At 46.0% G+C, this 23,072-nt stretch overlaps 1 protein-coding gene across 1 annotated transcript in view; it reads right to left on the bottom strand.

Annotated features, from left to right (window-relative positions):
- Positions 1-23,072, bottom strand: part of Fam171a1 (family with sequence similarity 171 member A1) — a 119,719-nt gene that overhangs the window by 27,330 nt on the left and 69,317 nt on the right. Inside the window, exons 2-4 of the mRNA XM_028764945.1 lie at positions 22,366-22,593; positions 16,266-16,358; positions 4,424-4,582 (exon numbers count right to left, since the gene is read on the bottom strand). Of these exons, the coding sequence (XP_028620778.1) occupies positions 4,424-4,582; positions 16,266-16,358; positions 22,366-22,593 (480 nt within the window). The remainder of the gene's footprint in view (positions 1-4,423; positions 4,583-16,265; positions 16,359-22,365; positions 22,594-23,072) is intronic.

Raw genomic sequence — 23,072 nt, 5'->3', positions numbered from 1 at the left:
TACCAGAGGCATAGCTCTGAAGCTTAGACATGAAATATGTCTGTGTTGTTTTAGCTGCCATTGTTATTTTGGTCTGTATAAAAGGACTTTGATAGACCAATTAATCTCCATTAGAGACTGTTTATCCAAGCCAGTATTTTAATGACTGTATGCAGACAAATTAGAGAATGCATACTGATGTGATATTTATACACTTATGCAATCCATTTCAGAAATTTCTTTAGTGAAATATGATATCACCCAAAATATATTGTATAATTCACATCTTTGCCTTCACAGGCTGAATTTCTTAGTGTACAAGACAGGATCTCTTATATAATACTATTTATTATTTATTTACTGCTGCCATTTCTGTTTATACTAATTTTACTCTTAGGCAAAAGGACAGACTATAAGTATATTTACATAAAATATACATAGGTATGAACTTCCTATATACTAACATACCTGTCTGAGCTCATGCCAACCTCCAATTTGGACTAAAAATAAACAATCAAAGCAAACCTAGTGAACGTTACAGTTTCAACAACGATTTAACAGCTCAGTCCCTTGTGGAGTAATTCCAAAACAACAATGATGACTGTATATCCATCTCTTTCTCCACGACAGCAAAGGCCTGTTAGAAGATTTCCTCAAAAGATGCAAGTTGAAATCACAGATTCCAAGTCAGGAATCTTTCAGTTTAGAAACTATTTTATTTTTGGATAAGAAGACTAGAGGCCAGAATTTGCCACGCTTCCCTGGAAAATACACTGTGAGCCGAGACATACATATGCCCACAGCTTAAAGGTGCCAGGAGCGCAAAGCCAGGCCTCCCATATACGGCTCTTGGTCACACTCAAACCTGTCAATCAGATAGGATTTAAATGCCAGAGTCATCAGGCGATCTACTGGATGCGGTATAAGCGGTGCAGATGTTTCCAAGTTGGATGTGCTGCTTTATTTGGCTAAGCCCCATGCAGGAGGTCAGTAGAAACCTCCTGTAAATAGGCACATAGAAAGTTCTAGAAAAGCACCTCCATTCTTCTTTCTCAGTGTCTTCACACTCTCTTTCCTCTTCATCTTGCATTTCTCCGATCTAGGCGGATGGGTTCTAGAACCAGATGTCCCTGCTAAGTTACTCCCCTCCTGCCTTATCTTTGCGACTCAGATGGAGGGCAGGTCAGGTGACATCTTGACTGTATGGCTGTAAATATTCTCACCTGCACGAGTTCAGAAGTAAGCTCTACAGAAATGAGCAGATTAACTGAACGTCATGTGTGTCAGCTTCCGGTCCTTACACACGACTTTCAAAGAGCTCCATGAGGTGGGCATGGTGCTGCATGCACACTTGTACATAGTACCTGGTTGGGGGAGCCAGGGCTGCTGATACAAGGCCAGCTGGGTTACCATGAAGAGAGAAAAAGGAAAGAGGAAGAGGACAGGAAAGAAGGAAGGAGGAAAGGGAAGAAAAGGAGGAAGGAGGAAGGAAGGAAAGAAGAGAGGGAGGAAGGAGGACATGAGAGGGGGGAGCCCTGGCTCCTAAGACATGTAGGCCTCACCTCTGCATTCTGGAGGCTCTTCTCTCAGTGCTCCATTAAATGCCCACTCCTTCTCTCTGCCATCCCCACATCTCTCCGTCTACAGTCCCGCTTCCTTGACTTTGGGAGGATTCAAACCTAGAGGCCTTGATCATTTCTCTCCCACACTGTTATGCAATTCCTACCATGCGAGGTACTGAGTTCTGTCTGTAGCTGGGCTTTCCTTCCTGCTCTACCTCAACATTACCTGGGCCCCCTGTGTCCAAGCCCTGTGTCCACTTAGGCTTCTGATCAACTGGTTGTTTATAACAAGACAGGTTTCTACTCAGCCCCTAGGAGTCTCTCTGTCCTCATGTTTTAGTACCAGGCTGAAATATGAAGCTCTCCTAAGTTCAAAGCCTAGGTGCCACTATACTTCTCTGCAAATATTTAAAAAGATCAAAAAATAATCTTAAATTCAGAACACTTCTGTTTCAGGCATTCTGGATAAAGATGGTCATTGTCTGCCAACTTTTCTGGGGTTGTAAAAATTCTGTACCTTAGACATTCTGCCCTCTCTGTCCCCATGGAGTGGCTGGTGGGGGTCATTTCATCGAGACCTACGGGAATGGTGTGGGGTTTTGCGCTTTCTAGGGACCAGGAGAAGGTTGCGATGCTAGACGGCAGAGAATCTTTGGCCCGTATGTAAGACAGAAAGTGATAAAGGACAAAAAAGAGCCTCTTCACAAACTCCGCTGAGGCCAGCAGGGACCCACTGTGCCCCAGGCTGCTCTGCCCCACGGAGCCCAGGCTCCAAGGTCTCAGAATACATATGGATACAACACTGGCTGGCTTCCTTCCCTAGTAGGTCTGGGGGAAACTTTGATCCTCTCTCAGGCAACTAATAAATTACATCACTGGAAAAGCAGTCCAATGTCACCTTCCAACCTTTCTCTTCCCCCTGCAATAGACTGATTTTAAAATAAAACACGCTTCTGAAAAAAATCAATAGTCCTGTGCTTTTGCACTCTGCATCATCCCTGGTCTTCTTGGGTTTCATAATTTATTCAAGTGTTACTGGAAGAGGGACAGAGAACATGAATGACCTCTTTGCTGTATTTCTTACTGTGCTTCCTTTCATCAGGAGAGATGAATGGAGTCTATGAGGACCTCAGACTAGAACTCTCTGGGCTCCTCAATTGATAGTTTCCTTCCAAGAAACTTTCCTGTAGATGATCACTACACATCTGATAGCAAACGACTGGCATATGAATCACATCCAGCTAGAAACTTATTCACAAGTTACAGAAATGGATGAGATGTCAGGGGTGTACAAGCCTTTTGGATTCACCAGTTTATCCAAAGTCTTGGAAAATTATGACAGTTTTAATCGAAGCATTCCTGGGAAATACAATAATATACCTAATTTAACTCTAGTGGCTGCTTTTCAATTTTATGCTATGCCTAAAACCCGAAAGGCAATGAAGAAGAAGAGAGAGAGACAGAGAGACAGAGAGATACAGAGGGAGACAGAGATAGACAGACATACAGAAAGAGACAGAGAGAAAGAGAGACAGAGAGACAGAGAGAGACATTCAGAAAGAGAGAGAGAGAGACAGAGACAGAGAGAAGGAGAGAGAGAGAGAGAGACAGAGAGAGAGAGACAGAGACAGAGAGAAGGAGAGAGAGAGACAGAGAGAGAGACAGAGAGAGACAGAGAGAGAGAGAGACAGAGACAGAGAGAGCGACAGACACCCCCCCCCCCCCCCCCCCGGGCGGCCCCCCGGGAGAGAAGAGAGATTGAGAGGTGGATTGACTGACAATTCTAAGACCTGGAACCTCTCCTGCAGCAGGTGGAGGCCTGAGGACCATGCTGTCACTCAGGAGGAGGAAGGTGTTCAGGCTTTGGTTTTTCTCTGATAAGGAGCTGTCACGTCTCTACTAGCTGGTGGCTTTTGGTTTCTCTGATCTTGTAAGTTCTGTGTCTTGTCAGAGTTAGTGATGGTTGCTGAGCTGACTCAGTTATCTGCCAGAAGATTCCAAATCAACCTCTAAGCCTGGCTCCCCTTGGGTTGTCTATAGAGAGCCTCCTTTGGAGACCTTCCCAAATTCCCTTTGAGAGGAAGGGGACAGAGCATCCAACAGCAGAGAGGAAGACGTGGGTGAAAGCTGATGGCTACAGCCAGAAATGGGCAATGCCCACACCTCAGTGCTCCGTCTATAGTGGAGCATGGAATGTGTCACTTGCTCATCTCTAGATGTCACTGGAACTAACCCTTCCTATCCCAGCATGGGGTGACCGAGGGGGTGGGGCTGCCGGGGTGTCTCTTGCTGCACAACTGTGTGAGACGCCAGGCACCAATCATGCATTCTGGAAGAAAGTAGACTGGGCAGAGATCAGAGGAGCAGAAACCCGGTCACTGATCTCTTGCTTTAAAAAGAAACTATAGCTAGGCAGTGGTGGCGCTCGCCTTTAATCCCAGCACTTGGGAGGCAGAGGCAGGCGGATTTCTGAGTTTGAGGCCAGTCTGGCCTACAGAGTGAGTTCTAGGACAGCTAGGGCTACATAGAGAAACCCTGTCTCGAAAAACCAAAACAAACAAACAAATAAACAAACAAACAAACTATAATTCCAATTGAACTGAAATACTTAGTCCAACAAAGGAAAGCCCAGAGAAGGTCCTTCAGGTCCCTGGCAACTGCTGGTGGGCTCAAGGAAGCCAATTTGCAAAGATGCTACTGTCTACTGGTGCAAACTGAAGGCCTCCTTAAACTGGGTAAAGGTAACAATATGAACCCAGAACCTGTAAGGTCAAGGCCAGGTCCCCTCCCACTCAATGTGACCACCTCTTGCCACAGCCAAAACTCACAGAGAAAGACTAATCCCCAGAAGGCCCATCCAGAAAAGAAGAGACTCCAATTACCTGTCCCGTTTCCATCCAATCCTCGCAAATAAGGGAAGCTGTCTACTTCTGATGGGGAGCTGGCTGCAGTGAGGAACGCTGTCAGGTCGCTGTAACTGGTATTCTCTGGCAACCTCAAGGCCCTTCTCTGGAAATGAACTCGAGGCTGTGGCCGGGCACCTGTAGGAATCAACCTCTGAGTTACCTCCCGGAGGAATCGTTTCCATTTCAGAAAATGCCAAGCCATGAAAGGCTCTGACATTCCTCCCCCACATCTATGCCTTCCCACATGGCGAGCCATCCCTCATTCATCCAGGACGCAGGGATGTGACAGCATGCTATTATGGGGCGAGAAATAATAGCCCATTGTCACATGTGTTTTGACACAGGATGTTATTTAGATTTTGAACAAAAAGCTTTTCCCAAGTTCTATTTGCGAACAGTCTTTTCTACTGTGCGGCATTTGGCTCTGGATAGGGCAACGTTTTGGAAGAGTCTGAGCAAACGAAGCAAGGAAACAGCAATTAATCTTGTTAGACAAGCAATGCAAGATAGAAGCTTCGATACGGCTATAAACCCATCCTCCAACTTCCTGGAAACATCTTGTTCAATGGCACAGACCAAACGGAAGCTGGACAAGGGGCTGTGATATGCAGTCCTGGAAGACATGCAGACAGGAGCTCCCCCCCCCCAGGACAGCTTTCTTCTTGTTGAAGCTGCTGTGTGACACTGGCTTTGGTTCTCTGAAATATTTCCCACCGGAGACAGATGATGTTGTAGATTTAGCAATGATGCAAAGTGGTACCCTTTCCCCAGCTCCATCCCTTTGCGTGAACACTGGAGAGGCCCAGTCAGCTGCCTTGTGATGTTACATAACACGTTACCATTCTTCAGGTGTTCCTAGGATCCCAAAGACTGAACCTACTTTTACCTAATGGGTGGGAACAGTTACCAGACATCAAAGTGAGGAGTAATTTTGCACAAACCTGGCAAAGATGTCCTTAAAATTAAAATTATGTATCTGCATCTTGAGTTGACTTTGTTATACTATGCTGAGCAAAGGGCTCCTTCCACCTCTCGCTGCAGTATATAGAGGTCCTAGAATACCAGCCCCATGCAGAAATGAGGTCTTTAAACAAATACCAGGGTTCCCTTTGACTCTGGATCAGAGCGCTTCCAGGGAGGAGAGTGTGAAAACTTCCTAGAAATGTTCTGTGCTACGGGAGTTTTAGAGCTCAAAGGATTGACAAAACCAAGAATGTCTTCCTATGGTAAGACCACGGTGGCCAAAGGGCTTACGGCTATTATCTGGGGTCAGCTTTCTGAGCCACATTTGGCTGTATATGGTTGATATGGTAGATCATCGCCTTGTTCCTTCTATCTGCTCAAAGCCACCAATCAACCCTCCCCAAAGGCCGATAAAGCAGGTTCAGTCCCAAAGCCCAGGGAGCCAGGACCCAACGTCACAGCTTCCTCACCATGGTCCCCTCTTACACACATCTCTCAGTCTAATGCCAGGTTACCATACCCATGCCTGTCTTCATGTCTAAAACAAAGTGCCAGCCTCCACAGATCCCCTAACATTGTTATCGCTTACTTCTTCTGAACTTGGCTGTCTCTCTTGCTCACACTGAATCCAAATCCCTCAAGGTCCCTTCTGGGGCCATGAGCCTCACCGGGAGCTGTCTGCGCTCACCCCTTTACTCACTTCGCTGCACAGGCTGCCTGCCTCTTTTGTTCTCCATTTCCATGGAGCTCTCTGAGGTGAAAGGTCGAGTCTCCCTTTTTATCTCCTCATCTTGACTATGCAGGATAATTTTTTCCAGTAATGGCCAATGCAGCTGCCGATGTTCAGAGAATGTGTCGCCATGAAGGTGCCCAGGTCTCACAATCAAGAAGAACAAAGAACCCAGCTAATGTGAGAGAAAGTATGGCATAGCTATACATGACAGGGCCAAGATGGGGCCGGACTGCATGTGGGTAAAAGGAGAAGATGGAATCAAGGCTGGGTATCCAAGCAGAGTGGGATATATGTATCCCTTCCGGTCTCTGTGCAACTCTGGAGAGATGAGAAGGTTGAGACTTGTCTGCAGTCTCCTCTGACAGAGAGGAATGAGGAGTGACTCAGTCAGGAAGATGAAGGCTGCTAAAAGGCAGGAAGAGATTCACACGACCCAGGAAATATATGTCCAACAAGGACTTAGGGATCTGCCCAGAACCTGGAGAACCATAACCCAAAGCTCAGGGACTTTGTACCGCATTACAATTCGCTCTCTCATCTATTCCCAGCTCTGAGACGGACATGTGCACTACAAGCCCTTGGATGGAAGAGTCATCCCTCCTGCATCTCTTTCTCTGCTCCATCATGCTGCCTCTCTTCCCTTCCTTCCTTTGTGTGGGAGAACCTGGGAACTCACCAGACATCCAGGGCCATCTGTGGTAGACGGAAAGTGGGAACACAGGATTCTGTTGGGTCAGGCTTGGAAGATCAAGAAGGCCCAGCTGAACTGACACCTGTTGTGACTGGCATGACACAGATACCATCTACTGAGGGACCCACACACCCTCAAGGACAAGGACAGGCAAAACCTATGATTGGTGACATGGTGCACAAGGTATCTGTGGAATTTAAGGGTATATATAGGCCACGCTAGGCTACGGTTTAAACAAGGTCTAAATGGGCATGTGTGGGCCTGGGGTAAGATGCTGTGCTCTTCAGCCTGTCTTTCTTTAGAGATGCTTCATGTGATTGTCTGGGATTAGGAATAGAGTGGACCAGCCTGCCTGTCATCAGTGGATGCTTCTCAATTCATCAGCAGCTGCTTGGAACTTCCTGTCCTTGCAGACTTAAGGCCCCATCTTCCTTTTCCAAATGCTTACGTCCCAATATACTGAAAATAGCAGACACCTATTTTTTCCTTCTGCACTACTAAATCTATTTTCCCTCTCTTCTGTTCTTTTCATCCAAGGTCAAACCAAGCCCCTATCCTAAGTTCTGCTTTCTTGCGTATGCCGTGATGAACCTTTACCAACTGTTCCTGCCTTTGTCAACAATCTCATTGTCTGTTGGTGTTTTCCCCTCCAGCAGTAAACACAGTCATGTCTTCCCCACCTAGAAAAAAGTCACAAACAAACATGACTTTCACTCTGTTCTCCCCATACGTGAATGCCTGTCTTCTTCCATTCAGCCTTCAGTGACATGGCAGTCACCCACAGCACATGATGCTAAGGTCCACCGTATAACCTGCAACCCCATGACCACCTCCTCTCAGCCTTCACCCCCTGACCTCTTCACAATGGGCCACAGTGTTCGCCAGCCTCACCCACTCTCTTTCTTGGCATTCATCCTTGGTCTCTGGTTCTCACCAGACTCTGCTTCTCAGGCGAAGTCCTTCTCTCTTCTGCCTCTAGATGAGACAGGCCCCCAAAGGCTGCTATCCATCATCTCTGCAGTCTCTCCCCAGTCCTCTTTACATCCACAGTCCTTTCCAGTCTGGGCATCTTGCCTGAGTCCCACACTGGGATTTCCCTGTCTTCTAGGTAGCTTTACCCAGACACCTTCTAAGACCAGCATGTACTCTCTCTCCTCTAATGTGCCCATATTCTCTCTAGCGCCCAGGTTTGATCCAGACCAACACCACTTTCACTTTCTAACACCTCACAGAGTCACTCAAGTACCATAACTGGCTATCGCTCCTCTGTTAACATTTCCTTCCTTCCATCGCCCCACGGAGCCTCCGAACCACCTTTTGCCTCAACAGCCTCCCAGCCAGCCCTCTGTTTCAATCTTAACCTCCCTTTCCATTTAGCCACGGACACACTGACGGCTCAGAGATGCCATTCTGACCATGTGCTTCCCTGGCTCAGGAGACATCAGTCTCCACCACTTAGCAAACACATGACGACAAACAACATTAAAATTAAGTAGATTAAGTATGACTCAAACAACTACTCATATCTTATAACTGAGAGAGGCAAATCAATGCTTCAGAACTTATAAACAACAAACAAGTTGAGCAGAAGGAATCCCATCCTGTCCTTCTGGGTGAAGAAATTAAAACCCAGAGAGGTTAAGTAACTTGGTCAACATCAGTGTGCTTGGAAAATATAGAAAACTTGTTACATTCGGCATCCCTTCCTATCACAACATGCCCACCTTAAAATAGATGCTCTATTTATGACTAACCCGCCTCCACCCATGCGCCTGACTGTTTCTGTGGTCTATGTATGTGAGCCAAAAAGAAGGCTTGCCATGGGGATGGTGCCTACATTCTGTATGTGGTCATGCTTGTTCCATGTCCAAAACTACCTCTCATCTCTGTTTGTAGCATTTAAATGAATCTCAAAGTCTACCTCTTCTGCGTGACCTCTCTCAAGCCCATCTAAAATTCTAAGGTCTGTCTGTGCACTTCTTAGGGTCTTCAATCTCACGGTGTCTTGTAGTACATGTTATGTGAATGCTGTACTTCTTAATCTGAGGCACAATGAGAGAAAGACCGCTCACTGTACGTCTGCTACTCAGTAATACCTATGGATCTGAACGTGGTGAGTCATGTCTGGTGACTTGCTATGTTAGGACCTAGATTAGGACCGCTAACACTCTGGGGCCAGGAATTCTTTGCTTGGTGGTTGCCCTGTGGATATTAACACATTGACAGGCAGTCCTGATTTCTACCCATCAAATACCAGTACCAGTCACCAAGATGTGACAATCCCAATGGCCCCAGACACTGCTAAGTGTCCCAGGGTATGTGAAATTACCACAGTAGAGAACACGTTGTTTTATATCCTATGAATCTTCACAACTTAAGCAACTCATATGAAGAGTCTTACGTGGGGTCTTATAGTGGACCCACACTATATAAACAGGAAAAAGACAAAACCTTTATATTCCTGAAACTCAATAGGAAGGGGAGCAGAGAGCGAAATGGCTTGATTGTCAGATGTCATACATTCTAGAATAAGAGGGAGATGACAGAAATACAAGATCAACTTTAATAGCACATGAGTGACTGCCCTGGAAGTTCCCTAGGTGGCCCCTGTCTGGAAGGCTGTGAAGTGGCAGAAGAGACCAGACAGCAGATAGGAAAACGCAGAGATTCAAGATAGCCAATCACACATGGCAAGACTGAGGAGGTGTATGTGAGCCAAAGAGGAGGCTTGCCATGGGCGTGGTGCCTACAGCTCAAAACCTGGGCCCTGAGTTGGCCTGCAGGTGACAGATGTCTGCAGTGGCAAGAATCAAGGATGAGCCTTTTACACAGAGGCTCAAGTGAGCGATACAGAGGCAGTGACACTGGGAGTCAACACAGAAGCAAGGCTGGAGTTGAAACCACATTCCAAATAGAAAGTAAACAAGGAAGTAAGACCCCATGACAGAAGCTGAGAAGACATGAATGCAGCGGCAGCCAGAGATGGTAGAGGCTGAGAGAGGAGATGCAAGGAGGAAGACGATAGAGTGGGAAGCCTGCAAGAAGTCAGGCATGATGGACTGGAGAGAGGTGGATCTGATGACCCCAAAATCTGGAACTGAGCTAGAGAATTCGGAAGAACAGCATGAGGCCAGGTTTAGGGGAACTTAATGGCATGTGTGTGGCAAGGGGTGATTGTTCTTTCTCAAAGTTTGAGAGGGAGAGGGAATGAGGATGTTGCCTGGAGGAAAAATGGAATGTAAAAAAGGTTTCTCTTTGAAGGTCAATGTCTTGAGTAAGAAAGGCAGAGGGAGCACTGGTAGAGGAGTCTGCACACAAGGAAGCAGGCTAGAGAAGGGGCAGCAGGATCCACTGGGGATGTGAAGGCCCTCATGGCAGGGCAGAGAATCCCTGAGAGGCATGGACAGGTGGAACAAGCAGAAAACTGAAGACGTCATCCTCTGGGAACTGTTTTCTCCTCTGAAACAAGAAACGAGGAGATTGCTGAGGGCGTATGTATGTGTGGTAGGAGAGGCCTTCACTAGGTGCTTACTGGAACAGAAAGAAGTTATCCAGGGAACAAAAATCTTCTGGGGGGTTGTGGGAGCTGCAGGATGGGTCTCCAGTCTGTTCTCCTTTATTTCTTAACATCTTTTAAAAATTATGTGTTTGTAAGTGTGATCACGGGCATGTGTATGCTACAACGTGGGTACAGAGGTCAGAGGATAGCCTTGGGTGTCAATGTGTACATGCAGAGGTCAGATGATAGCCTTGGGAGTCAGTTTTCACCCTCAACCTTGTTTATTTGAGACACTGTCTTGTCATTTACTGCTACCAATCTAGGTGGCCTGCTTCCCAAGCTTCTGGAGAGTCTGCTGTTCACCTCCCATGATCCAGTGGGATTACTACAGCACTGACCTGTGCGTTACTGTGCCAGTCTCTTGAATGAGTTCTTGAGATCTGAACTCAGGCCATCAAGCTTGTGTGGCAAGTAACTCTACCCATTAAGCTAACTCTGCAGCCCCTTCATCTCTCAGCACCTTGGAATTTGCTTCTGGATCTTCCTTAAACCCATCTCCAGAGGATTCCAACTGATCTGTTCTTCAGCACACAAAAACTCTCTAGAAGAAGACCCTACTACCAATGCTCTTTCATTTCATCCTTTTATCAGTCTTGATGATGAATTGGAAAGAAATCTTCCAGCATTTAAAAAACATTTTCAGACACAGCCTGCTCTCGGGGAGATTCCCCTAGCTGGCCGGTCACTCCGTGAGCCCACCCCTTTCCTCTCACAGTCGTAAGCCTTCTTCCCAGAGCCATAGCAGCACATGGCACATCGACTTGCCTCACTTTTAAGACGCAAGGGCTGCTGACTGCTCATGACAATTTCATTAGAGGCACGGATTGATTGTGCAGCTCATGTTTGCAGACAAGCCCATTACTCTGCCTACCCTGATGAGAATCTATTTATTTATTTTGGTGTATAGGGTTAGGATTTACATAAATGCCTTCCAGTGTATCTACAGAGAAGACAAGTGGATAATATTTTTGTTTTTTAGAAAACTTCTCATTAACGTATTTTTTTTTTTTGGATAGAATTATGTTAAACCTTCAACTGACATTTCACACACATGTCTGGGAACAATAGCCTCTTTCCTCTTTTGTCCCTGGTATCCATCTCTCCTAGTGGTCTTTCTTCTGTCCAAGCTTTTCCTTTAGGGCAGCATCATGTGACCTTGCACATAGTGGTAGGATGAAGTTTCTAAGTGAAGCATCATCAAGCTTGGGGACCCTTCCCAGGATGGCCTGGCACATCACGGCCTCTGAGCAACATGCTCATAGGCAGCCTGCTTAGAGTGCTGTATTTCTGAGCAGGCGATAATTTATATCCACTGAAACATGACATGAGCAACAAACTGTGACCAGTCAGGGGGTAAAACATTTTATGTATCAACCATAAATTCGGTACCATACTGGTTTTGCAAAATGGAGCTGATTTAGCAAATGACGGCAAAGATTCCTATTTACTCAACTACCTATGGCTTTTCTTCAGTAAGGAAAATCCCTGAATAAAATAAAACAGTGCATTGTTATCACTGCCCTGCCTCAACTTTGTTGAGATAAGAAACAGTATAATTAAATCTTTCAAGCTCGTGGAGGGTAAGTTATAAAATTGATCAAGTATCTGTAATGTTACGAAGCCAGTATGGACATGAGACTACAGAAAGGAAGAAATGGTTCTTAGGTGGCTTCTGATTAGACACAGGAGGCAGGGGTGTGTTAGGAGCCGCGTCCGCCATCGCAAGATGGCGCCGGTTTCCTGCTTCCTGGTTCTTCTTGCGAGCCTTGCTTGAATGTGCGCCTGCGCAAGGCGCGAAAACCAGTATGCTAATTTGGCGACATCATAAGAGCCAATGAGTGTAAGGCACGTTTCCTAAAGCTCTATATAAGCCATAAGCTTTTGGGGCTTGGGGTCCCTCGCCTCACTACCATCTAAGAGAGCTGTAACACTACCATCTAAGAGAGCTGTAACACTAAAGGAGCTGTAACAATAAAACTGCTGTCAGAAGAATCCTGAAGCGTGGCGTTCTCCTTTTCTGCGAGGCGGCGCCCCGCAGGGGTGGACAGCTACTGATCAATTAACTATAACAAAGCTATCTGAATGTATTTTAATGCTCCCTCCTCATGTGCTTACACATACGTGTGTGTGTGCTAACTGTACCCTCTGCCCTAATACACTTGAACAAAGAAAGGAAAGCAATCATGAAGAAACCATCTACATAGGAAGCATGAACAGCAGATGGAGTTTGATTATTCATTTGTTTACTTAATTATTCAATGGCTCATTGGGTACATGTCAAGAAGCAGGTGCAGGGCCTGGGTTTGAAGAAACCCAAGATGGTGATACAACAACTTAGTTGATGAGGAAAGGTACATGTTACAGTTAACTACTGAACACACTGTGGTCTGGTGCTTTGTGGCATGGTTTTGGGGGACTAGGGACCCTTTAAGAGGTTGGGTCTGTCTGTAGGAAGTGGGTTAGGACTTTAGAGTTACAGCCAGTATGCTCTTCAGGAGATACAGGAAAGCTTGGAGAATTTGGTTTGCAGCCTCCTTGCTGTGAATGGAGAGTTTAAAGACAATGTGGATGATGGAGTGGGATGTCCCAGGTGGGAAGGAGCAAAACAAACTGAATTGGGCTATTAACACAGTCTGTGTGCATGGACTCTCAGCAGACAGACAGAGGCTGCATCATGGCGGCCTGTGAGATAGCATCGGGAGGAGTGACAGCAACCAGGAAGAGAAAGGACCAGAGCTTGGCCCCAGGAAGACTATATCAGCAGTCCAGTGTATGACAGACACAGGGGAAAGGAAACACTCAAGGCATGAAGTGCAGCTTCTTGACTGTATCAACCCCACCCCTGATGCAGTGACTTCAGAGCAGCATGCTGGCTGGAAGCATCTGCAGAAATCTGTGCATCTGCAGAGATCTGTGCGCTGTGAGCACAGACAGATAACACGTGAGTAACAGGAAAGAGCACACGTGTGCAGGCACAGGGCTGGGAGTGTGTGGTGACTCAGCCGGGAAGCCAGGCTTCCCGTAACTAGTTTTTGACGCATGGAGGTCTGAAATGGGGAGCCGAAGGTCCTACAGAATGCCGCATAGGGAGAAGGCAAGTGCCCAGATAGTGCATGAGAGGGGTTCTGGGTCCTTCCCAGAGACACAAGACAAGAGAGCTGGGTGTCAAGACTGTCGGGTGACACTGCGGAGTGCAAGAGGCAGTCACAAGAAGCCTAAGCAACCATAACAGAATCCAGTGTGTCCATTTTTCTGCACCCTACACACTGAGCCCTGGGCAGTATGAAATGCACAGGACAGAGGACAGTGAAGAGGAGATGTTCACTTGTTTTATGATTTCACCTTAATAAAGGGAAACGCTGGTTCAAGAATCTGACAGGCAGCTGTGAGGGAGATAGGGCTGGCAGCGGCTGGGAGAGGCTAAAACGCTTTGTGGAAGAAATATGGGCGCAAGGAACCTGCTTCCTCAGGAAACTCACAGGCTTCCATGCCTATCCCAACCCTAATCTGTAACCAGCAACAACTTCTGGGTGACTGTAGAAGTCACCAGAAGCTCAGGGCTAGGGAAACCATGTAGCCCTGAGTATAAAAAATTTGGATTTTATTGACATATGATGAGAAAACCATTGAAGAACCAAAGATGGCTGACACATGTGCTTTAATTTTAGTCTTATGAGGGCCAGACTTATTCAGTGAAAGCAGGAATACACCATTCGTGAAAAGCCTTTTGCGGCACTGGGGGGAGGGGTGGGTATACAGGAGTGCCATGGTAACAGTGAGGATGGAGAGGAAGCTCAGTAAGGTTCAGCCTGACCAACTACACTATGTGTTCACATCATCCATGGAGACAGAAGTTCTAGTAAACTCACCCAAGATCTCAATGTGTTTATGTTCAATAGATATCCAAGGTGAGATGTAACAAGCAGCTGCTTCTGAGCCCCCACCTAGGAGGCTAAGCCCCCCTGGAGGTAAGCCTACTTCAGGGGGCTGGAAGTAATTGATATCTAGAAAATACTGATACCCAGAGCCTAGAAAAGGGAAGGATGGGGGTTTCGGGGCCCAACAAAGCTACTAGAGTTTCCTTAAAGAGTGACCAAGAGTTAAGACAGAAAAGTAAGGTGTTGAATCAAGGAAGTGAGGGGAGGCAGTTTCAAAATAGGTGACCAACTTGCTACCTCTGTTGACATGGTGATACCAAGGGGATGAAGTGGTAATTGATGTCTCGGGGGTTGGCCAATATGGAGGCAGTAAATGAGTCTAACTTTAGCAAAGCTAATGGAAGACGAACTGTAGGTATAGAGGCCACAGACTTAGGCTATGGAGTGGTCAGGAAAGACGCAGGCCTAGCACTGGTGTCTCTTGTGAAAAAGAAAAAAAAAAAAGACCACAAACACTTTACTGTGAGATGACACCGAAATCTGCACCTCTGTTTCTCTCCGAAACGTAAGTCATAAATGCTGCAGACACTTCCGTTTGTTTTCAAATCCATCCTGTAAAGTCAGTAGCTGCATATTAAACTCTCCACATCTCCCTGAAGCTCCCCGCTAACGACGAAATAATGAACATGCCTCATTTTCAGATACCACATGGATCTGTGTGATTCAGAATGATGGGTATCATCACTAAAGAATAAAGTACACTGCCCTCTGCATATATGCGGGGCACCCCGTGTGGCTACCAAAAATCCCAAGATGCCCCAGTCCCTCATGGAAAATGGCACAGTGGTTTTTGTATAGACCACAGGTATATGCTACACAGCCTTTAAATCATACCCAGTACATTGGAAGCGCTATGAAAATAGTTGTTATATTGTCCAGTGAGGGAATACTGTCAGTAAAGGTCTGTACATGTTCAGGTGTAATAAAGAGCTTATCTTTTATGTATGTGTCTGTGTGGGTGTGTACAGCTCTGTGGGTGTAGGTACCCTAAAGAGGCCAGAAGAGGATGAGGTTGGATTCCCCCAGAACAAAAGTTCCAGGCAGTTGTGAGCTGCCCAGTGTGGATGCTGAGAACTGCACGTTGGTTCTCTGTACAAGCAGACACACTGAAGCCGTATTTCCAACCCACACTTTTTTTTTTTATGTGAACCTACAACATTGAACCTTAGGATGATAAAGGCAAATGCAAGCACCACAACAAATCCACACTCAGCAGTGCCAGGAAACAGGATGGTTCTCTAGCCCGTGATGGAAGGCAGTGATCTGAGCGCAGAAAGGTATTCTGTGTGAGGATTATTCCCAACCTGAATCCCAATACCGGTTAGAAGAGGGCAGGTGCCCAGAACATTAGCAAAGCTTTTTTTTTTTTTTTTTTTGGTTTTTGGAGACAGGGTTTCTTTGTGTAGCCCTGGCTGCCCTGGAAGACTCTGTACACCAGGCTGGCCTCAAACTCAGAAATCCACCTGCCTCTGCCTCCCAAGTGCTGGGATTAAAGGCGTGCACTACCACCACCCAGCACATTAGCAAATCTTAAGAGCCATTTGTGGTTGGGGTGAGGTGAGGGTTTACAACGACTGTGAAGCACATTAAAAAATAGAAGGCAAGCAAGACAAGTCCCCTCTCCCTTTCTAGCTCTTGTGACAGTGTCTATTGCACAACATGGACCAGGACAGTGACCCAAATAATAATAATTAGAATCCTTTCTTAGGAAAGAGAGACAATGGGGAGCTAAGCAGGGAGCCCCTGTCTTTTCTCATGTACACTTAGAGGATGGTCCTGGAAGAAGTAATGTTACAGCCAACTTATGGCTGAAATGCAGACTTCCCTTGAGTTCCAGCTGTGGATAAATTCACTGTCGCCACAATGCTGGTCATCAAATGTTAGCATTTGACTCAAGAATCGGCATCGTTTCTCCTTTTAAATATAAGACGTACCTTGGAATCCTGAGACTATTTGGACCACATCTTCATAGACCATCAGCGTGGCAGAGCGTTCAGGAAGCAAGCCAAGGCTCAGCGAGGAAAACACTGCAGGGACAAAACGGATGTGAGGGAACACTGATATTTCAATCCAGAAGCCCACTCTGTCTGGGAATGCTGCATGCTGCCTACTTTCTGATCTCAAACGAATCACCAATACTGATTTTTCCAAAAGATTAAAAAAATGCCCTCAACATGCCAGTACTGGAATCCTCTTGTAATAACTACTGTCTTCCCATAGTCAGTAATAACTACTGTCTTCCCATAGTTAACTTGAAAAAAAATGGTTATTTTCTTGGGAAGGGACATGTGCAAATGTGTGGAGGTCAGAGGTCAACTTTGAGTGTTGTTCCTCAGGACTGTCCACCTTGTTTGGGGGGAGGGAGACAGGGTCTGTTACCAGGACCTGATCAGACTAGACTGCTTGGTTTATAAGCCTGGGAACCTGCCTGTCTTTGACATCCTCTGGGTAAGGATTACAAATGTGCCCCACCATTCCTATTTTTTTTGTTTTGTTTTTTTTTTTTTTTTTTTTTACGTGAGTGCCAGGGAACAAATTCAGGTGTCTTGTTTGCATGACTGAATTATCTCCCTGTTTCCCTTGTAAAGTATTTTCAGTGAAGTAACAAGGTCCTATGACACTGGAGTATGTTAAAAGCTATTATGTGTACACTATATGAATATATATATACATACATGTGCATGTAATGTTAGGTATTAGCATTAAGAAAGGCCCTTAAATATGTGCTCAGGTTCCCATATGTAGTATGTGCAAAGACTGTTTCCCCAAACTTCAGAGTAATAACATGACACAAATTATACTACATTAAGATTATAACCCAAATATCTGGACTTTTAACTCAGATTCTCGAAATCCACAAGTTTCCCAGCACACGTGCTTTAGCTGTGAAATGGGCTTGAACATTACGTCCCCAGCTGGTGGCGCTGTTCTGAAGGGTTGTGGCACTTTCAGGAGGAGGAGCTTTGCTAGAGGAAGTGTATCACTGGGGCAGGCCTTGGGCATTTCCTGTCTGTCTCTAGCTTTCTGACTGTGGACACAATGTGGTTCACTGCCTTACACCACCGCTGCAGCTGAGCCTCTCTGCCATGGAGGATTGCATTTCTTTTTAAATGTGAGTCCAAATAAATTCTTCCTTTTCGTAGTTGCTTTTGTCAGGTATTCTGTTACATGCAGCGTGAGGAAAACAAAAAACAAAACAAAATGAAACAAATAATTGCACGATAGATTTGCCCCACTGACAGGGCAGATGTCATTCCAGGGTCACTGACTTGGATAATTTATCCAAGTATCAAAACAACTCTAGGAAGTAGGTGTTCACTCTTCAGAAATGAAATGGGGTTATAGTTGAGGAAGTGATTGTCCAGCTATCCCCCAGATGCTAGATGCAGGGGCTGGGATCTGCATTCCGGTGCCTTCTGTCAACTACGTGACACGGGTGAAAGCTCACAGGAATTTCATCACCAAGTTAAGAGAAGAGCCAAGTCAAGCGGAAAAAGTAGTTATTTAAAAAGTAAAAGAGAAGTTATTTCTTCTTTATCATCTTAAAAATAACCCATCTAGCCGGGCGGTGGTGGCGCACGCCTTTAGTCCCAGCACTTGGGAGGCAGAGGCAGGCGGATTTCTGAGTTCGAGGCCAGCCTGGTCTACAGAGTGAGTTCCAGACTGCCAGGGCTATACAGAGAAACCCTGTCTCAAAAAACCAAAAAAAAAAAAAAAAAAAAAAATAACCCATCTATTTGCTTTGTAGTGTATGGTGTGTGTGTGTGTGTGTGTGTGTGTGTGTGTGTGTGCAGGCCAGAGGTCAACTTCAGGTACTATTCTTCAGGAGCTGTCTACCTTGTTCTTTTGAGACACAGTTTCGCTCTTGGCCTGGGCCTCACTGGTTAGGTAAGGCTGTCTGGCAAGTGGGCTCCAGGGATCTCCCTGTCTCTGCCTCCTCTTCGGAACTGGAACTGGGGCTACTAGTATTTGTCATCTCTTACCTTGTTGAATGACAATATGTGACCAAAGTGGCAAAAGTAGGGAAGAGTTTATTTGGGTTCACAGCCCTATAGGGTGGAGAAATCCTGATGGGGGAACTTGAAGCAGTAGGTCCCAGTTAGGAAGTACAGAGCTATGAGTGTCCTTGTACAGGGTGCTTTCCCCTGTTAATTCGGCTCAGGATCCAAGCCCACGGGATGGTGCCAACTGAGGTTGAGGTTGGTCTTTCCAACTAACTTAATCTAGAGAATCCCTCGCAGGCACGGCCAGTGGCTCTTTTCCCAGACAATTCTAGATCCCACAAAGTTGACAATCAAAGTAATTATCACAGCCTTGGAAACATCCTGAGGATGCCAGGCATAGAAGCCGCATACTGTCTGACTCGATTTATGTACAGTCTTTAGAACAGGTGAAGCCAGCGACAGAAGGCAGTTTACAAGTTGCTAGAAGCTGGAAAGAATGGGAAATAGGAAGTCAGAACTAATGGATACAGTTAATAGAGGGTGCTGGAAGGTGCTGGAAATAGATGATGGGGACAGTATAGAGGTACAAAACCATGAACACTTTTAGAGTTTCATGCTCTACCAACTGAGATAGCCAGGTATTTTGAAGCATACATTTTTAAAATGGTGAGTTTTGGTGAGTGGTATAGGGGAGTGTGTGTGTGTGTGTGTGTGTGTGTACACGCACATATGTGTTTATACGCACATGGAGGTCAGAGGTCAGCATCAGTGTCTTCCTTTACTACCTTCCACCTTATTTTTTGAGACATGGTCTCTCGCTGACCCCGGAGCCCACTGTTTGACAAGACTTGCTGGAAAACATGCTGAGAGATTCCCTCAGCTCTGCCTCCCCAGCACTAAGACTACAGGGTACAACATCATGCCTTGGGTTTTACTCTGGCTCTAGAGATCAAAAGTCAGGTCCTCAAGCTTGCTCAGCAAGTCTTTTACTGACTGAGCCATTTCCATACTCTCTGAAATGGTGTGTTTTATGGTACATGAAAAATGTCTGAAGGCTTTTCACACTAAGGAGATATTCAGGATCCCCATTCCCCACCTCCACCCCCAGCACTAAGGATAGAACCCAGGGTCTCTCACATGCTAGCAAATATTCTGTCACTGAGTTATAACTTGGCCATTTTTTTTTTTTTTGTAAATAGAGAGGTAGGTACATTTCATTTTGCTCAAGGAAGCAGGGGGACTTGTGGAGTAAAATCATCCCACTTTGGGTTTTCAAGATACAACACACGTTTTTTACATGACCGTGGTAAAACCTAGCATCTAGAGATAACACACAGAGAGCATGAAAGTGCCAGCCGGACTCCTTCAGGGAACAACTACGCAGGCTGGCCAACTCATGACAGAAAAGGGAGAGGTCACCAAAGGAGGAGGCTCTGTGTGTCAATTTTAATTCCTGGAGGCCACTTATCGTGTTCTATAACCGGGCACATGCATTTAATTTAGACATTCTCTGGTAACCTCACACATGCACACAGTGCATTTTGGTCATTTCCAGGCCGTTATCCTTTCAGTCCCTCACTGATGCTGGCCACTTTCTTCTTCCAGCCAGTTCCCACCCATCTAACATACATTTCGAATTGTTTTATGAGCCACTGAGTTTAATCAGAGTTGCCTGCAAGAGCCCGGGTAGGGGGTTTTTAGAGGTGCGTGCTCAACTTACCAACGGCTACATCACTGTGGGGAATGACACCTTCTCCCCCAGCAATGATTAACTGTTAACAGCTCCTCAGGGGCTCAAGAGCTTCTCTCCTATGCAAGAAGGAATGCTAACGGGCTCCAGGGTGCAGAGATCCCAGGGCACATGCATTCCAAGACACAGTACTAGCAATGTAGTAGGTGTTTTTGAAGAGGCCAATTACCCTGGTCAGAGAGCAGTGCAGGAGTCCTGGGTTGCCCTTTCTTTCCCAGAGCAATGGGAGGATCCACCATCAACAGAGATGGACAACCATCCCCCTCAGTAAACAGAATGGCTCACATGGACGAGTTTGTGTATCTCTTGTTTGACTTATTTGCCGAGATCCATCTCTCTGGTCTACACCCCCTTCCAGGGAAGAGAACACCTAACACATCTTCTAGGAGTTACTGCTAAGGATGAGAAGAGAAATTCACTCCAAGCTCTTACAAGAATGTTCATTCAAAATGAAAACTCCAAACACGCAGTGAAGAAAGCATCATGGCCACGATCTCTCATCTTATTTCAGAACTCCAAGCTCTTTTGCCTCTTTTTTTCTTTCTCTCAGTTGTTTGGAATACCAGAAGTGTGAGACCCAACTTCTAAAAATACACACTAAAACAACAGTTTACTCAGCTTTTCAGCAGCGGCCATTCTACATTCTGGTCACACTTGTTTTACGTGCTAGTTAGGAGCGCCTTTATTATATTCAAAAGGTCAGCAAATAACCAAAGGCACGGGAAGGTCTTTTGAAATGATTCAGGCCAATTAATTCCATTTCAAAAGCTAGAAACACAGGTTCTGACAATCCTGCTGGGCCCACTCGGGTGGGGCAGCTAGCGGAAGGCAGTTCTCGGTTTCAGGTGTTTTCATGGTGTCTCTAAAACGCTTTCAATTAAACTGTCTTGTTTCCATTATCAGACTCATTCAAGAAAATGGACATTATGGAGACAATTTCCTTTCTTCCAATCCTATTAATGGAGTCAAAATGAAAGCCATTAGGTGGCTGATTCTCACCATGCAGGAGTCCCATATTTACAAATGGACATGTTTGCTAAATTGTTCCTCTTACATCGACAGTCCCCGTGAGTTTGTGCCCGTACACATCATAGAGGCTGATGGGGCAAGAGGCTGCCTGCTTGCCTCAGCTTTCCCGTGATGAATACCTTTGCTTTATCTCTTTGTGCTAGGCTTTTCACATGTGTGCTTTCTGCTGGTGATTTCACTATTTTAAGTGGCCCCCGTGTATAGTGCTGAAGGCCCTGAATATAAGGAGAGGGTACCGTGACCTTATGGAGAGAATAGATATAAATGCTGTTCAGATGTAGGTTATGGTGCTGTGCACTTGAGCCCGATGTTAGCAGATCAACTGTGTCTTTAAACGAGCCCACATAAAATAGAGGTATATATTAACCAGCTGCTGAAGATGTATGTCTAGAGCTTCCTGGGAAGTTAGCCTCGTAATAGAGGCCCAGTGTTTACAAGGTCTGAGATTGAACCCTGCATAGACTGCAACATGACCCGTACAGCTGCTATTCAGATGCAGGCAGACAGTCTCTGCATCCCCTCTCCCCCCAATACATCCACTGGGGAGGGCAAACATTTTTCCTTTAGCTGGAACCCAGTGACAAGGGCTTTACATCTTTTTGCTGACCTTCCATGGGTTCTATCCTGTGATGGTGTTATTGATTGTCAACTTGACAGGATTTAGAATCACCAAAGAGACAAATGTCTGGATAGTCAGTGAAGGATTACCTACACTAGGTTAACTGCAGGGAGGAGACCCACCCTGCATATGGGCAGGGAAATTTCATGGGCTGGGGTCTTAGGCTGCATATAAAAAAGTACACTTCTTATTCTCTGCTCCAGACTATGAATGACCAGCCGCCTCATGCTCTTGCTGCCATGCCTTCCCCACAAGAGACTTTCTCTTAAATCATTTGTCAAAATAAACGCGCCCTTCCTTATGTTGCTCTGAGCAGGCTTCTGCTGCGTCACTGAGGAGAGCTTCTGGGACAGGCACGGGCGGCTGTCCTTTACTCTCGGGAGAGCTCTGGGCTGTTCTGACTTCTAGGAAGTACAGAGGATGCAGTACCCTGGAGTAGAGCTCACAGTGCTGCCGGTCAGCATGCACTGGAAAAATGGCCAGAAAACCGAGCACCTGTGACCCCTGTGTACAAGGTGGGGCTCCTGCCAGCTTCACACACTCACCTTACGACCCCTCCACACGGTGGCATACAAGAAGGTGACTCACAGAACTGGTGTAAGGATTTCCCTGCCTGACTCCTTCAGTGTCTGATTTCATCATTGGCCACCGACCCACAAGAGGTCTGTCTTAGAGAAAGAGGTACCACTTACCTGGTAATCGGATGGGCTTCCATGGGGCGGAGTTTGGCACGTAGGCGTGTTTTGTGGCGGTGACAATCAGCTGATTTCCCAGCTTGTAAGGGAACTTGATGAAAGCAACCCCGTCTGTGCCGGATGTACCAGAGGCAACAGACACCTGGCTGGCGAAGATCTCAATGAGCGCATCAGCGATGGGCTGGTGGGTGCTGGCGTCACTAATGTGCACCTTCAAGGTCACCTCTGGAAACAGAAAACACGCGTTAACCCTGATAGTAAGCCAAAGGTTGGGCATGTTAAGTACATCTAGGAGTACCTTCTTTTACAAGGAATTCTGACCCCATCCTTTTCCTCCCCCTCCTCTTCCTCTTCCTCTTCTTCCTCCTCCTCTTCCTCCTCTCCTTCTTTCTCCTCCTCACCCTATTTATTGATTTATTTATTTATTCATTTATTTATTTAGTGAGTGTGAGGAGTACACTGTCACTGTCTTCAGACACACCAGAAGACCGCATCAGGTCCCATTACAGATGGTTGTGAGCCACCACGTAGTTGCTGGGAATTGAACTCAGGACCTCTGAGAGAGCAGTCAGTGCTTTTAACTGCTGAGGCATCTCAATGGATGGGAGACCCCCGATCATTTTCTTCTTGATTATTAAAACTTAGGAAAGTTATACAAACAAACAAAACTGTATATTTTTAACCCTAAAATTAAAAATGAAAAC

The sequence above is a fragment of the Grammomys surdaster genome, unplaced genomic scaffold (assembly GCF_004785775.1).
Source record: "Grammomys surdaster isolate TR1022 unplaced genomic scaffold, NIH_TR_1.0 146, whole genome shotgun sequence".
NCBI classification, from domain to species: Eukaryota; Metazoa; Chordata; class Mammalia; order Rodentia; family Muridae; genus Grammomys; species Grammomys surdaster.
This window is presented reverse-complemented; position numbering and strand designations above follow the sequence as displayed.